General features: G+C 42.5%; 2 protein-coding genes across 3 annotated transcripts in view; both read left to right on the plus strand.

The window, feature by feature from the left end:
• The window catches only part of LOC134332271 (rab GTPase-activating protein 1), a 165,327-nt gene that overhangs the window by 72,576 nt on the left and 75,446 nt on the right, over window positions 1-17,305 (plus strand). The gene's annotated exons all lie outside the window — the stretch shown is intronic.
• LOC134332744 (probable G-protein coupled receptor 21) lies at window positions 14,194-15,377 on the plus strand. The gene has a single exon (XM_063014527.1). It carries the CDS (start codon window positions 14,314-14,316, stop codon window positions 15,343-15,345), a length of 1,032 nt encoding a protein of 343 aa, XP_062870597.1. The 5' UTR covers window positions 14,194-14,313; the 3' UTR covers window positions 15,346-15,377.

The raw sequence follows: 17,305 nt of genomic DNA on the forward strand, positions 1-17,305 counted from the left end.
AGAGCTTCACAGGTTGCCACTGGAATGCTTTTCCACTCCTACATGACGACATCACGGAGCTGGCGGATATTCGAGACTTTGTGCTCCTCCACCTTCCGCTTAAGGATGCCCCAAAGATGTTCTATTGGGTTTAGGTCTGGAGACATGCTTGGCCAGTCCATCACCTTTACCCTCAGCCTCTTCAATAAAGCAGTGGTCGTCTTAGAGGTGTGTTTGGGGTCATTATCATGCTGGAACACTGCCCTGCGACCCAGTTTCCGGAGGGAGGGGATCATGCTCTGCTTCAGTATTTCACAGTACATATTGGAGTTCATGTGTCCCTCAATGAAATGTAACTCCCCAACACCTGCTGCACTCATGCAGCCCCAGACCATGGCATTCCCACCACCATGCTTGACTGTAGGCATGACACACTTATCTTTGTACTCCTCACCTGATTGCCGCCACACATGCTTGAGACCATCTGAACCAAACAAATTAATCTTGGTCTCATCAGACCATAGGACATGGTTCCAGTAATCCATGTCCTTTGTTGACATGTCTTCAGCAAACTGTTTGCGGGCTTTCTTGTGTAGAGACTTCAGAAGAGGCTTCCTTCTGGGGTGACAGCCATGCAGACCAATTTGATGTAGTGTGCGGCGTATGGTCTGAGCACTGAAAGGCTGACCCCCCACCTTTTCAATCTCTGCAGCAATGCTGACAGCACTCCTGCGCCTATCTTTCAAAGACAGCAGTTGGATGTGACGCTGAGCACGTGCACTCAGCTTCTTTGGACGACCAACGCGAGGTCTGTTCTGAGTGGACCCTGCTCTTTTAAAACGCTGGATGATCTTGGCCACTGTGCTGCAGCTCAGTTTCAGGGTGTTGGCAATCTTCTTGTAGCCTTGGCCATCTTCATGTAGCGCAACAATTCGTCTTTTAAGATCCTCAGAGAGTTCTTTGCCATGAGGTGCCATGTTGGAACTTTCAGTGACCAGTATGAGAGAGTGTGAGAGCTGTACTACTAAATTGAACACACCTGCTCCCTATGCACACCTGAGACCTAGTAACACTAACAAATCACATGACATTTTGGAGGGAAAATGACAAGCAGTGCTCAATTTGGACATTTAGGGGTGTAGTCTCTTAGGGGTGTACTCACTTTTGTTGCCGGTGGTTTAGACATTAATGGCTGTATATTGAGTTATTTTGAGGGAAGAATAAATTTACACTGTTATATAAGCTGCACACAGACTACTTTTCATTGTGTCAAAGTGTCATTTTGTCAGTGTTGTCCCATGAAAAGATATACTTAAATATCTGCAGAAATGTGAGGGGTGTACTCACTTTTGTGATACACTGTATAACACAATACAGCATAATATATAATATACTACACAGTTATATATAGTACAATGTCATGAACTATACAGCTATAATATACTGTATAATGTACTATGCAACTATATATACAGTATAATATATTATATAAAATACTACACAGCTTATATATAATGTTATATAATATATAATATACAGTATAGCTTTATATAATATAATAAACAATATATTATAGCTATGTATAATGTAATATATCACGCAGCTATATATAATATAAAATATGATATACTATACAGCTCTATGAAATATATAATATATATTACAGTGTACATATATACAGTGTATCACAAAAGTGAGTACACCCCTCACATTTCTGCAAATATTTCATTATATCTTTTCATGGGACAACACTATAGACATGAAACTTGGATATAACTTAGAGTAGTCAGTGTACAACTTGTATAGCAGTGTAGATTTACTGTCTTCTGAAAATAACTCAACACACAGCCATTAATGTCTAAATGGCTGGCAACATAAGTGAGTACACCCCACAGTGAACATGTCCAAATTGTGCCCAAAGTGTCAATATTTTGTGTGACCACCATTATTATCCAGCACTGCCTTAACCCTCCTGGGCATGGAATTCACCAGAGCTGCACAGGTTGCTACTGGAATCCTCTTCCACTCCTCCATGATGACATCACGGAGCTGGTGGATGTTAGACACCTTGAACTCCTCCACCTTCCACTTGAGGATGCGCCACAGGTGCTCAATTGGGTTTAGTCCATCACCTTTACCTTCAGCTTCCTCAGCAAGGCAGTTGTCATCTTGGAGGTTGTGTTTGGGGTCGTTATCCTGTTGGAAAACTGCCATGAGGCCCAGTTTTCGAAGGGAGGGGATCATGCTCTGTTTCAGAATGTCACAGTACATGTTGGAATTCATGTTTCCCTCAATTAACTGCAGCTCCCCAGTGCCAGCAACACTCATGCAGCCCAAGACCATGATGCTACCACCACCATGCTTGACTGTAGGCAAGATACAGTTGTCTTGGTACTTCTCACCAGGCCGCCGCCATACATGCTGGACACCATCTGAGCCAAACAAGTTTATCTTGGTCTCGTCAGACCACAGGGCATTCCAGTAATCCATGTTCTTGGACTGCTTGCTTTCAACAAACTGTTTGCGGGCTTTCTTGTGCGTCAGCTTCCTTCTGGGATGACGACCATGCAGACCGAGTTGATGCAGTGTGCGGCGTATGGTCTGAGCACTGACAGGCTGACCTCCCACGTCTTCAACCTCTGCAGCAATGCTGGCAGCACTCATGTGTCTATTTTTTAAAGCCAACCTCTGGATATGACGCCGAACACGTGGACTCAACTTCTTTGGTCGACCCTGGCGAAGCCTGTTCCGAGTGGAACCTGTCCTGGAAAATTGCTGTATGACCTTGGCCACCATGCTGTAGCTCAGTTTCAGGGTGTTAGCAATCTTCTTATAGCCCAGGCCATCTTTGTGGAGAGCAACAATTCTATTTCTCACATCCTCAGAGAGTTCTTTGCCATGAGGTGCCATGTTGAATATCCAGTGGCCAGTATGAGAGAATTGTACCCAAAACACCAAATTTAACAGCCCTGCTCCCCATTTACACCTGGGACCTTGACACATGACACCAGGGAGGGACAACGACACATTTGGGCACAATTTGGACATGTTCACTGTGGGGTGTACTCACTTATGTTGCCAGCTATTTAGACATTAATGGCTGTGTGTTGAGTTATTTTCAGAAGACAGTAAATCTACACTGCTATACAAGTTGTACACTGACTACTCTAAGTTATATCCAAGTTTCATGTCTATAGTGTTGTCCCATGAAAAGATATAATGAAATATTTGCAGAAATGTGAGGGGTGTACTCACTTTTGTGATACACTGTATAATACAGCACAATGTACAATATACTACAGAGTTATATATAATACAATGTAATAAACTATGCAGCTATAATATATAATATACTAATCTAATATATATATATATATATATATATATATATATATATATATATATATATATATATATATATATATATATATTTATATATATATACACTACAGCTTAGCTATGCCACATGACTTGTGTTGTATCAGAGTGAGGGTTTATTATAACTGTGTTTCTGTGCTATTATGTTCGAGTACCCTCACTGACTGTAATGACAGAATCATTCTGAGAATTGTAGAGCTTGATGGGAGTTTCGTTCTGCCCTTTTCCTCACTGTAACATTGATTGGTTTCACCTCAGACGTTTCTCACATAGCTCTGCAGTAACCTGAACCACCTCAGTCCATCCTGTTCTCAGGTTCCACACGGCTGCATCTGTGTTTCCATGCCACAGCGTCTGAACGTCCAGACTACAGTGGAGGTGTTTTATTCCACAGAGTCGCTGCTGTTCTTCAGTGATGTTTCTAAAGAGGCTCGGGCAGTAACTGTGAGCTGTCGATGATCATGCTGTCACCCTCTTTATCATCTAACCTCCCAATGCACCCAACACTAGGAGATACAGACACCACAGCTCACAGAAATACGATGCCCACAGTACTGTTACTGACACAGATCAGTGTTAGTATAACAGACTCACAGACACGTCTAGTCTGATCTGCTTCAGCTCTACTGTGGAAGAGAAATGAGTCTGTCGTAATGCTAATTATTTTTTTAACAGAACAGTCCATGATGTGCTTGATGGCTGAAATGCGCTGGTGCCCTGCAGCTGAGACCTGCTAAACTGAGCGCAGTGGTCCTCTGTGATTGAGGTGTGAGGAACAGATTAAATGTTTTTCTTAAATTCATTATAGAAACCTGAGGGTGCAGAGGATTCTGGGGTGAAAGTCAGTACTGTGTCCTTTTAATATGGGTGTGGGTGTAGTGTAGGTAGTGTGACAACTAAACTGATTAAAATTCTATTATTCACTTATATTTACAAAAGTATTGGGACACCAATTCTAATTATTGAATTCATGTGTTTCAGCCACAACAATTTCTAACAGTAATGTAACAGTAGTGTAATAAATCAACTATATAAAGGAAATTATATGCTTCCAACTTTTAGGGAAGGCCCTTCCCTGTTCCAGCATGACTGCATCCTGTGCATAACGCAAGATCTATAAAGACATGAAGAAAAGCTCAGTTTAAAGAAACTCCACCTGCACAGAGGGCAAAAATTCCCTCAGACTTACTTCAAAGTCTTGTGATAAGCCTTCTCAAAAGAGTGGTTGTTGTTATGGCTGAAAAGATCTATATATAAGACCCATACACTGACGAGGCATAACATTATGACCACTGACAGGTGAAGTGAGTAACACTGATTATCTCTTCATCACGGCACCTGTTAGTAAGTGGGATATATTAGGCAGCAAGTGAACATTTTATCCTCAAAGTTGATGTTAGAAGCAGGAAAAATGAGCGAGCGTAAAGATTTGAGCGAGTTTGACAAGGGCCAAATTGTGATGGATAGAAAACTGCAGCTCTTGTGGGGTGTTCCCGGTCTGCAGTGGTCAGTATCTATCAATAGTGGTCCAAGGAAGGAACGGTGGTAAACCGGCGACAGGGTCATGGGCGGCCAAGGCTCATTAATGCATGTGGGGAGCGAAGGCTGGCCCATGTGGTCCGATCCAACAGACGAGCTACTGTAGCTCAAATTGCTGAAGAAGTTAATGCTGGTTCTGATAGAAAGGTGTCAGAATACACCGAGTATCACAGTTTGTTGTGTTTGGGGCTGCATAGCCGCAGACCAGTCAGGGTGCCTATGCTGACCCCTGTCCACTGCCAAAAGCGCCAACAATGGGCACGTGAGCATCGGAACTGGACCATAAATATATATAAATATATATATATATATACACCAAGTATAACTAATTATGTCTGTGGCAGATAGCACCTCTGAGATCTGGATCCAGCGGTGGTGGGCTACCATGATGTACCACTGCGCCATCCGAGTGCCCTTGTCTTCACTTTTAATTGTGTAATTAGTCATTTCTGCCTGAAGAAAGCCCTGCAAAACATTAAAAATTTAATACGTTTCTTCTGCTTGAAGTAGTTCCACCACAGTTGACTTGTTCCTATGAATTACATTATTTACTTATTACTGTAAGATACAGGGTGTGAAGTGTGTAGGTGCTGTACAAGTGAAATCAGTTGCAGTGCTGGTAACTGTAGAAGCTGAAAGGATCGGTACAGTGACTTGAAGCTGGTCGTGGTAGCTCAGTGACCAAGCTACTGTACTACTAATCAGAAGGTTGCAGGTTCAAGCTTCATCACCGCCAAGTTGCCACTGTTGGGCTTCTGAGCAAGGCCCTTAATGCTTCCTCAATCTGTATTCAGTCATACTTCTAAGTCGCTTTGGATACAAGCGTCTGCTAAATGCCACAAATGTAAATCTGGTCATCAGTGATAGAGGTTTGGTGGAAAAAGTGCTGTTATTAGATTTGATGGTTATTATTTATTTATTGTTTGTTCATGAGGTTTGTTTGTTTGTTTATTAGGATTTTAACGTCATGTTTTACACTTTTGGTTACATTCATGACAGGAACGGTAGTTACTCATTACACAAGATTCATCAGTTCACAAGGTTATATCAAACACAGTCTTGGACAATTTAGTGTCTCCAATTCACCTAACTTGCACGTCTTTGGACTGTGGGAGGAAACCGGAGCACCCGGAGGAAACCCACGTGGACACGGGGAGAGCATGCACACAGAAAGGACCCGGACCGCCTCACCTGGGGATCGAACCCAGGACCTTCTTGTTCATATGAGGTGCCAACTGTCCTGATATATTAGCACTAGCTCCTGGTGTGTGTGCAGTGATCTCACACTACTGTATAATTGTGTTGATTAATAAACTAATATTAGTTCATAAAAGCCCATAGTTAAATATGCATGTAATTTAAAACTTGGCCAGAAATTGTATTAAGCTAGGGTCAGAAAATTGACTGAGAATAGAGAATAGAAGTGTTGTGATACTGTACAGTTAATTTCCTCCACACACATTCTGCGTTCCTTAAATAATCGTCATTCTTTACACTATTCGTTTTAACGTCTGTAGATTATAAAAGTCGAGTTCGAACTATTGTTCATCATCCTGTTTTATCACATACGCTCGTGTTAAAAAATGTTAAAAGCTTGAAGGCAGAATGATTCATTTCTCGTGACTCAGAGAACGACTGGAGTCTCTATCTCCTCCTCACTATTGTGTTGAATTCAATGGAACTCTTGAATAACCCGAGTTTCTATTTAGAACTTTTTAAAGTTGTCAGATTGCTGCTTGTTCTTTGCTTTCTCTTCTTAAAGTGACTCTGTTCACATTTACAGTAATTTACATTTTCTCAGACTTATAGGATTTCCTCAGTTTCCACTAACTCGTCTCCAGACAGTGATGATTTTAATCGGGGCTCAGGGCATAAATACGGGACGTGACCCGACACTAAGGGCTCTAGATGACAGTAGGTTTGATTCAGATCTCTGGAGCTTTAACATTTCACATTTTCTCCCTGGCATTTCCTTGCACTTGTCCTTGTAGAAGCAGCACATGGATGGTTTTACCCTCCAGGTGCACTGGGAATGAACTGTATAAACAAACATGCTTTTAATTATTCCAGTCTATTGCATGTACAGGGATTTTTATATTGGCAAATGACTTTGTTCTAAGTTCAAAAAAGTTCAAACCTTTTTTGGTTCAACCCTTAAGCAAAACTATTAACCCACAAGTGCTCAGCTTAAATAGAAGTTGCTGTTAAATAAGGGTCTGCCAGATTAATCCTTTAATTCTTACAAGCATCCATAGTTCAAAATTACTCAAATCTCTAGAATGATAACAATGTTTGTCTTTATTGGATGAAGAGTTTTAGCTCATTGGTTGTCCTGTTCTTAAAACTTGTTCATGTTTATAAATGACATATTTAAAGACGGTATCTGGCTACACGATCAGTTTCTGTCATTTTCGACCTTTGTGTTGAATTGTTAATCCACAAATTATTTATTTATTTAAGTTGTTTTAGGTACAGTGAAAGGCGGTTTAATCCTTTCAGTCATGGATAAACACAATCTGTTAAATATGGCTGACATGACTGATTAAAATGTTAAAGACTTGATGGCACAAAGAACAGCTGCTGTCTTTTCTCTATTTCCCAGAGCTCCACATGTTATAATTAAATCAGCTCACCTTCATGTAAAACTAATGCTGTCGGGATAGGGTTTAAGATATCACTGCAAACAGTAATGTAACATTTTGTAGGGTTTATTTTGTTGATAATTATGCTTCATTTGAGGAACATAAATCATTTTAAAAAATCCAGTTACAAATGTATTTTTTGCAGTGTAATAACTGTAGAAGCACCTCTGCCATCAATTACAACTGTAAGTCGTTTTGGATACAAGCTTGGCATGTCTGGATTTGGGCAGTTTATCCCATTCTTCATGAAAAATCCACCTAAACTTTGTCTGATTGGTTCACTTTCAGCTGTAAACCGACATCCTCAGATCTCCTCACAGACGTTCTGTGTGGTTTAAGTCAAGGATTTGGCAGAGCCACACATGACGATTTAGAGACGTGCCCTGATGCCACAGTGATGTTTGGACTGTATGATTTTGGGTCACTATAATGTTAAAAGCTAAACTGTTAACCCAGTGTGAGGATGTTTTTCTTCTTAATTGCTTGCATTTATCCACCTCTCATTTATTATTTATCAGTCTTCTTTTACCTGTTACTGAAAAGCAGCACCATTTCATTAAGGGCCACCGTGTTTCTCCATCTCTGCGTAGGACTTTTTGAGCTCTTTAAGAGTGACTGTTGGGTTTTTGCGTCAGTGACCAAGTTCCTTTTTGCCCAAATGTCCAATCTGGTCAGATGGCCAAGTGTAGGAATTTATCTAGCTATTTATATCTACTAAGCTGTCAATCTGAATAGGTGAATTTAAAACAAGTGAGGGAATCATGGTTGAGTGTAAGAGGAGGATCCACTAAAGGCTCATTTATTTACCAGTTTGTGCCAAACTTTTGAAGAATTTAAGAGCATTTTTCAAGGTAATATTGCAAATAATTCAGGTTTTTCACCATCTACCTATTTAATATTGTGAAAAGATTTAAAGAATCTGAAGATATCTCAGTCCATGTTGGGCAAGGCTGGAAACCACTGTTAAATGTTCGTGACCTTTGAGTCCTTAGATGGTGCTGTATAAGAAACTGTCATGTTACTGTTAAAATTATAGCCACATGGGCACTATTATAACATCTTGATAGCTTGATGGCATGTAATGTGCTTCATGACAATTACTGACAGGTACTGATGTAGCAGTTGTAGTCTAGCGGTTGCTGCTGTTGAGCCCTTGAGCAAGGCTCTTAACCCTCGATTGCTCAGACTGTATACTGTCCCCGTACTGTAAGTCACTTTGGATAAAAGCGTCTGCTAAATGCAGAAAATGTAAATGTGATGGATAAAACATCCTTCACCAGTGTATTGTTCATGCCTACTGCAAGCCATGAAGCTGTAAAATACATCCCAGCATCAGTACCAGCCTTACCTTCATACATCTACAAAGTGCTTCCAAGCATTTATATCTCAGTTTCTTAGCACTGAATCATGAATACCGATAGTTCTACAGGCTGGTGGCTGTTCTATCTTTTTTGTAGCCGTCTGTGTGTAAACCATGCCGTATCCAGATGTAGACCTGTCCATAAACACAGACAAAGTAAGTGAACACACACACACACGGGTCCAGATGCTCCTCACATGCTGCCTCATACGGTGAAAAACAACAAATGTCCAGCACAAAGCCGGTCCTGTCGAGCTCTCAGAACTCATCCAGGCTCCCGCACATTTACACTCCAGCAGGACAAAGGGAGTGTCCACTTTACCCTGTGCCAACCACAACATGAGCTCACTAACAACAGGACTCAGGGTTTCACCTCTTTTAATAAGCAATAAAGCTGCTCCCCAGTAAACTCCACACTGGGTTTCTTAACGTGTGGCTGCATGTGGGTTATGAGACTTCTTGGATGGCATTTGTCTGGAAGAAGGATAGAGATGGCGCCTGATCCATTAGTTTTCCTACAGATCTAAAGAGTATAGGGGGTACTAGAAGAAGTAATCACATTTCTTACACTTTATTTTCACTGCATGTTTAAATTCAACTGGTGGTGTTTCTATCCCATTTATTTCTGTTGTACTTAATCAAAAACTGACTACTTTACTTACAGACAGCTGTTTAACACACATTTTGTCCAGTCACACTGGATTTTGACTGACATCTTTAGCCAGCTGTTTGTACGAGTACAGGTCAAGTGTCTGATTTGCAACCAACTTGTGGGACGAATAAAATAGTTGAAGTTCCAACAGCAACATTGGTTTTATTATTTGGTGCAAATTAACATAATAAAGATGAACATTGTTCCTTTATCTGCACCATGATGGTACAGTAGGAACTGAAAAGAGTGTTCAGCAATAGCCTCCATCAGTGTACCTCAGGGTGTACAGATCATGGGTTCATGGGCTTTTGTCATCTTTGATTCAGGCTCAGTTTAGTCGTATCTCACATTAAAGCTGGATTCACTGATGGAACCATAAGACTAAGAAAACAGTCATTTAAGTTTGTAGTAGCAAAGTAACCGAGTCAAGTTTTATTCAAGTATTTTTTAATTTTTGGCAGCAATGACATCAAGAGACGTCTGCATTGTCACAAAATGTCACTGTCCTGTTAAAAGCTAACCTGTTAACCCAGTCTGAGGATGTTTTTTTTTTTTAGTTTATTGGTTGCATTTATCCACCTCGTATTTATCATCAGTCTTCTTTTACCTGTTGCTGAAAAGCAGCTCCATTGCATTAAGGGTCACTGTGTTTGTCCATCTCTGCATAGGACTTTCTGAGCTCTTTAAGAGTGACTGTTGGGTTTTTGTGTCCCTGACCAAGTCCCTTCTTGCCCAAATTTCCAATTTTATTAAGTTTTATTAAAGTATTTTTTTTATTTTTGGCAGCACTGACATCAAGAGAAGCCCACATTGTCACAAAATGTATAACAAGTGATCATTTATGAAATATAAGACAGTAAGATGGATGGATGGATGGATTGATGGATGGATGGATGGATGGATGGATGGATGGATAGATAGATAGAACATGAAGCATTGCACTATTGCTGGATGTTTTAGATGTACATTGAACTATTAAGGTAGCTGTGCTGTGTATTGTAGCTTCCATTTTTAAGTGAAATTTAATGACTCGTGAAATGTGGCTCTTTTCTTTAAAAAATCTGTGAAATGTGTGATTTTTGAACAGTGAGGTCCCGGAAATTAAGCACATTTATTAGGGCCCTAATTATGTTATATTAGCTAGGGTTATGTTAGTGCTTAGTGAAGAAGAACGTTGGCATCTTTGTGTATGAGACTAGTCAACTTCCAATGATTGATCTGAGTTCTGTATTTATTGGTCACAGGAATCTGATTATTGAGACTAGGACGTCTTTGGCTAGCTACACTTCTGTGATTGATTACTACAGCCTGGGGTTAGCTGTAAAGTCAGTCGATGATCAGTCACGTTTCTGTTAAAGTGAGTTTAATTTGGTGAGTTTACTCCGGTAAGTGATATAAGGTACGACTGGTGTCTGCAGAAAGTCTACCTCTTAAGACTGGTTGGCATCATTTCTTAGCCAATGGGGAAAAAAAAGTTATGGACAGAAGTTAAGGTTTTTTGTGCAATGGAAACCCGTGAGTGACCGATTCCTGGCTTTTGTTGATACATGTTCATTAGTCTTTAATAGTTTTTGGAGTGGTGACTGAGTTAAAGGTAAGTAAAGATATTTTTCTGTGCATGTTTAACAGTCGTAAGCTGCTGACCGAGCTGCTGCCTGTATCAGCGTTAGCATCTGTGTTTTTCCCCGACTCCTTCTGCTGTGACGAGGCGATAATTTTGGACAACCCGCAGAATAAACCTGCAGAGCGCAGGAGGGAATGAGCTCAGATCTGTCTCTTTTTAGTTTCGCTCCACCCCCTTTAAGCCACCGTGTTTTGCTTTTGACTTTTCAGCTTTCTCTGCTCGGCGGGCGTTCAGTCTGTCGTCTTTGTCCTCGCTGTAATGGATGAGCCGAATGTGGTCGGCTGTCTACCTTTCACTCGGCTCTATTTTTAGTCCCTCGTGTACCAGGCTGAGGGAATGCGTGAAGGCAGGGGAGTGTGTCGAAATGTTGAAGCACCAGCAGGGGTGGGTGGGTGCTCAGTCTTTTGCTTTAAACTGGGGTGGCAACAGCCTGACAGAAGATCACGTGTGCTTGATTAAATCTTTGCTCAAAGTTTTGGTGTTATTAGATGTTAGTTATATCATTATTACCCTGATGATTCTCTCTCAGAGCAAATCATTAATACTGTAGTGGCTGTAAATGTGCTACTGAAGCACCGTCTCTTTCTCATGCCAGCTGATTTGCATAGAGACTGGCACATTCCCAGTTTTATTTCTTCATCCTGACTCATTGTATTTTAACAAGTGAAAATAAAGAGGAGAAATCCAGGGGGAAGGTACACCAAGATTTTATTGTTCTATTAAATGTAATGAAGCAATATCTAGAACACATTCAAACACAATTGTGATTAAAGGAAGTCTTCTATAATAGTACCTGTGAGGATGTGAGCTGCCCTGCTGCCTACGTCCTACCTGATCAGCTGCCTCAGTAGAGAGGATTCTAATAAGACATCAAACTTGTGAGTCCGATTTTTTAGACACACTACTTAGACAGAGATTACGGCGATAATGTCACTACGGTTTTCACTCATTAAGCTAACACAGTTAGCCTCAGGCTATTTATTTATTTATTTTTCTATTTTATTTATGCATTTTCTCCCAGTTTAGTGTAGTCAATTTGTCTTCCGCTGCTGGGGGATCCCTGATTGCAGTCGAGGTGGGTATGTTGCTGCTCACGCCTCCTCAGACCCGTGCGCAGCCCTTAGCAGAACCCTTTTTCATCCATGCTTCTGCACAGGCGCCCCTCTATCTGCTTATCAGACCCCAACCACAAAGTCCGGCCATCCCGCCCTAGCAGAAACGTGTCTGCTGCAGGCACTGCCAATTATGCCTGCTAGATGGTGCCCAGTCAACCAGTGGCAATGCTGAGTTTTGAATCGAGGAGTTCAGAATCTCGGTGCTGGTGTGCTAGCGGAATGTCCCGCTGTGACACCTGGGTGCCCCTGGCCTCAGACAACCAACGAGCTAAAGCGGCACAACCCGTCTCCCTCTGTGTACCAAAAATGGTTAAATTTTCACTGATGAGCCTAAATTTACAAATAAATGACACATGTACACCTTTATACAAGTTAAATATCAATGAGAATTTTTTTACATTTGAAAAGAACTCCGTTTGTTGCTCCGCATTCGTCCGCTGTATTTGAAATTTTTAGCAAGAAAAGTTGTGCTGCACTGAATGCTGGGTTTGCCTTCACTGCTAAGGAAGCATCAGATGCTCCCTTGTTATTCAGTCAGATTATCGCTTCAAAATAAGGCGCCTCAGTAGGATCATGTTAAGGTATTTTATCCGTATGTCTGTATGCTGGTATAATGGTGCCGACACTGTGGAATCCAGTCCGATCTTTGCTGTAGATGCTTAATATTTCATACTCCAGCTGTACCAGTACAGTTCACATGAACAGCTTCGGCAGAACAGTAACAAACTATTCGATAAATAAAGCTTGTTTTGAGTGGATCGGTATGAAAAGTATGAAGCCTGCTCGGGATCTGCTGCTGTTTGTGTACAGGCGTGTGAGATGGGCGGGATGGGAGGGTTAAAGACAGGTGATAAAGACAGGGATGCTAGGAGTATTGGGTGCGAGTATAGGGGTCATATTATTTTTGTATTTAATATAGAGGTGCATGACGGGCATAAAAGGAAGCATCAGTTTGTACTTGTCTCAGTACCTGAACGATTAAGAACTGAATTTAAGAAAAGAAAAAAGGGCGTCCAGTCTAATGATGGGGAAGCCTCAGTGTCTACATCTGCTAACTGGCTGGAGTTAGAAATGGGAGGAGCTTTTTGGGTGCTGCGGCAAGGACTGGAAGGGAGGGAGCGGAGGGAGAAAGGACGAATACATCAGTGCGAGAGAGAGGAAGGGAGAGAGAGAGAGAGGAAGGGAGGCTGGCTGTGCTCTCTGCACCACGCCACTCTCTCCCTCATTACCATTCCAGACACTGGCATCTCTGAGGAGAGCCCTTCGCACTGTTTAAAATGCCAATCATCCACCGCTGGCCGAGCTCTCGTTCTTGATCGTGTGCGCCGAACAGCGGCGTGTGGGAGCCCAGAAACTGAGGAGGATTCCCACTCTCTCATCTCCGGACGATTAAAGTTACAGAGAAGACGACAACAGAGGGACGTCGGCGTTTAGGATAGCTGGATTTGGACTCGACCGTTTCTCACCGGTGGACTAATCGAGTGATACGAGGACCGATGGGGATCCTGTAGTCCGTGAGGAGAACTATACTTCCTCTGCTTTTGTTTTTCCTCCGGTGTTGGTCTGTCTGGTTTTATTACAGCTGTGCCTCTCTGAAAATAAACACTGGACAGAGGAAGTTTATGGTGAAGGTGGGGAACCCTGATGCATCCTGTTTGGTTTTGGGTTCTTTGCCTCTGTTAGTTTTTTTGCCTCCGTTAAAAAAGACGAGTCGGGACCAAGGCGGTCGACAGTGAAATTGAGGGATGCTGGCACGTCCAATCACAATGTTATGTGATTGATCCTCAGTTACCACCTGCCCTGCTTTGCATCGTGGTAGCCGTTGTGCACCAAGGAACTAGACATTTATAAGATAAACTGCACTGTCTGGAAACTCGTTTCTGCCGACATGGCAGCCGGAAAGCACGGGCAGATCTCTCGCCTGGGTAGGGGCCTGCAGCATAAGTCTGTGAAGCTTTTGCTGAGCTAGGCACCCTGAGGAAGCCCTCTTAGCTCCGAGTGTTCCTACACACTCCTTCAACAAGATGAACTCAACTGACCTGAATCAGAGCTCCGGGACCTTCTGCCTGTTGGACGTCAGTTACTCTCAGATCTTTAACACCTGCCTGTTGGAAGTCGCTGTTATCCTCTTCCTCACCGTTCTGATCATCTCCGGGAACTTGGTGGTCATCTTAGTGTTTCACTGTGCGCCGCTGTTTAGCCACCACACCACCAGCGCGTTCATTCAGACCATGGCCTATGCTGACCTGCTGGTGGGAGTCAGCTGCCTCATTCCATCTCTGTCCTTGCTGCACCACCTGAAGGGACTGGATGAGGAACTTACCTGTAAGGTGTTCGGTTACATGGTGTGCGTGCTGAAGAGCGTCTCGATGGCTTCGCTGGCGTGCGTCAGCGTGGACCGCTATGTGGCCATCACGCGGCCGCTCTCCTACGCAGCCGTGGTCACACCGTGCCGTCTTCGCGCTTGCATCGTACTCATCTGGCTCTACTCTGGTCTCATCTTCCTGCCCTGCTTCTTCGGCTGGGGCAAACCGGGGTACCATGGGGACGTAGTCGAGTGGTGCTCGTCGTCTTGGGCCACCCAGCCGCTCTTCACTGCCTTCATAGTGACTGCGCTGTACGCACCCGCGGCCATGACCGTATGCTTCACGTACGCCCACATTTTTCGCATTTGTAGACAACACACCCGGCAGATCAGCGAGCGCCGGGCAAGGTTCGGCCCACAGGAAAATGAGCCGGGAGAACCGGCGTGCTCTGACAAGCGCTACGCGACCGTGCTCTTCCGCATCACCAGCGTCTTCTACCTTCTGTGGCTACCCTATATTATCTACTTTCTTGTGGAGAGTGCCGGATTATATCGTCACCCTGCCGCTTCCTTTTTGACCACATGGCTGGCAATCAGCAACAGCTTCTGCAACTGCCTCATCTACAGCTTGTCCAACAGCACTTTCCGTAAAGGCCTGAAGCGCCTTTGTCTGATCTGCCTGCAGCGCTCTGACACCAAGAAGACGCCGGGAGTTCCGCCTGCTTCAACTCGGGCGGCGTGTCACGTGTAGCACCTTTAGCGGCCCAGGGAAAGTGGATTGCGTCTCGCCAGTATGTCTCGCTCAATAGGAATGGGAAATGTGGAAGAATTCCCATTTCTTGCAGAGGCTGTGGATGCCTGCGAGTCTACAATTAATGTAGTGCCAAGGCCGTGAGGCAATGAAGTGACCCATTACCCCAGTGATGAGGGGGCTGTTAGGGCTGTTCCTTCAAGAAGCACGGAATAAAACAACAGCCATGAATGTCAATCATGTCGTTGTGTTGCGGATAAACAGAATAAGGACTCTGCTTTTGTAATGCTTACGCAGAAGCATCTGTCTAGTCATACGGCTCAGTTTATTTAGCTAACGGCTATTTACAGTCTTGCTCCTACCAGTAGCTTCCCCTGACCTTTCTAAATAACCAACCACTGTGGGCTTCTAGACAGTCAGTGAAAGTTAATAATAAAAAATAGAAGCTGGTAATCGTGCTGTTCTAATGTGCCATATTCCCACGTTCTTCCTGCTTGTTTTGCACCATGATTTTTGGGATTGTATAACCTCGCCTCAGGTCACAGGACGAGTGTATGAGCGGATCAACAAACAAACGGTCTATTCTGTCTGACTCCAGATTGTTCCAGATTGCTCGGAGATGCACTTTTTCACCGCGAGACACGAGACCACATCGTTTTCTCTGTAGCATCGGCTTATTTTGCACTCCTCCACGTACTCGTCCTCTTCCCTTGGCAGCAGGCCGACTTTTACGTAGCGGAGGAGACGTGATTGATGACCGAGTGAAGCAGAGAAACTTCTCTTGACTCATTTTCTTGCTTTGCTTCAGATGCGTTCACAGTGGACTGTGTGGATGGTTAAGCGTCTGTACTGATGTTAGTACAGATGTTTTGGTGTATCGGGTTTCCTTTTGAAATCTGACACTAAGGTTGGGCACAGAGTACAAATACAAAATAATAAACATTTTATTCAGTTTAAAATACATTTTAATTATAGGCTCTTTTCCATGTAGTGTTTCTAGGTGCTCAGTTTTCCAACAGAATCATTTTGTTCCTCCCTCTCAGCAGATTGGTGCTCGTATGTATTGTCAAATACTTTAATAATTTTCTACATATCCTGGGGGACATTTAGATAATGGCAGCGTTATGCATCTTTAAAGGTGGACAGGTACTATTGGCTATTTTTTTTAACAGTAACAGTGAAAGATGGGTCATTCCAGAGCCTTAAAAACGCATTATGTTTCTTCTTTAACCATCTAAGAAAAGAAAACTGCACCAATGATGTCATTGGGTCTGTATTACACTGGGACCAGTGCTAAACCAGTGCTAATCTTTATGCTACAGCATTTATTCTTGGGTTCTGAAGGTTTTCCTTCATAATACAGAAACATTGATGTCATTGGTATGGTTTTGCCATGTGGATGAAGTTGTTCCATCCAGTTGTCAACCACAGGTTTAATTTAATTGAAAGTGTGTCCTAATATCATCGGTTGTAGGTCAGTTTTGGTGCTTCAGTGAAATATAACCACTCTGTTCTTCTAGATCTTCTAGGTCAAAAATTGAACATATTGAATTTACTCAGTAATTTAACCATACCACTTACACTGAGGAGCAGTGGCACCTTGGTTAGATCCTTATAAAATGAGTTTTAATTGTATGCCAGCTACAAAAATTAGCATGCATAGCCGTGTTCTGAGCTGAGTCTCTTGCCAATAAATCAAACCGATTTCATAGAAAGCTACTCTCTGTTTCCACAGGAGCTTTTTTAAAACCCTGTTGTAAATGTGTTCTGAATGAGTTCCTCTTAGATTAAATGGATTAAAATGCTACATTTAGTCCTCAGCCAATACAGAATGGTCAATACTAGTTTTAAGTATTCAGCCCAAACTTCTACAGGTTTATATGGTGTAGAGTCGGTTTAATGGTTGGGAAAAACAGGGCTGAGTATTTCAATAATAATAATAATAAAAAGAAGAATACAT

Source organism: Trichomycterus rosablanca, chromosome 18 (genome assembly GCF_030014385.1).
Source record: "Trichomycterus rosablanca isolate fTriRos1 chromosome 18, fTriRos1.hap1, whole genome shotgun sequence".
NCBI lineage: Eukaryota > Metazoa > Chordata > Actinopteri > Siluriformes > Trichomycteridae > Trichomycterus > Trichomycterus rosablanca.

Excerpts from the sequence above, each read along its gene's own strand:
- LOC134332744 (XM_063014527.1), top strand. The coding sequence starts at position 14,314 with ATGAACTCAACTGACCTGAATCAGAGCTCCGGGACCTTCTGCCTGTTG.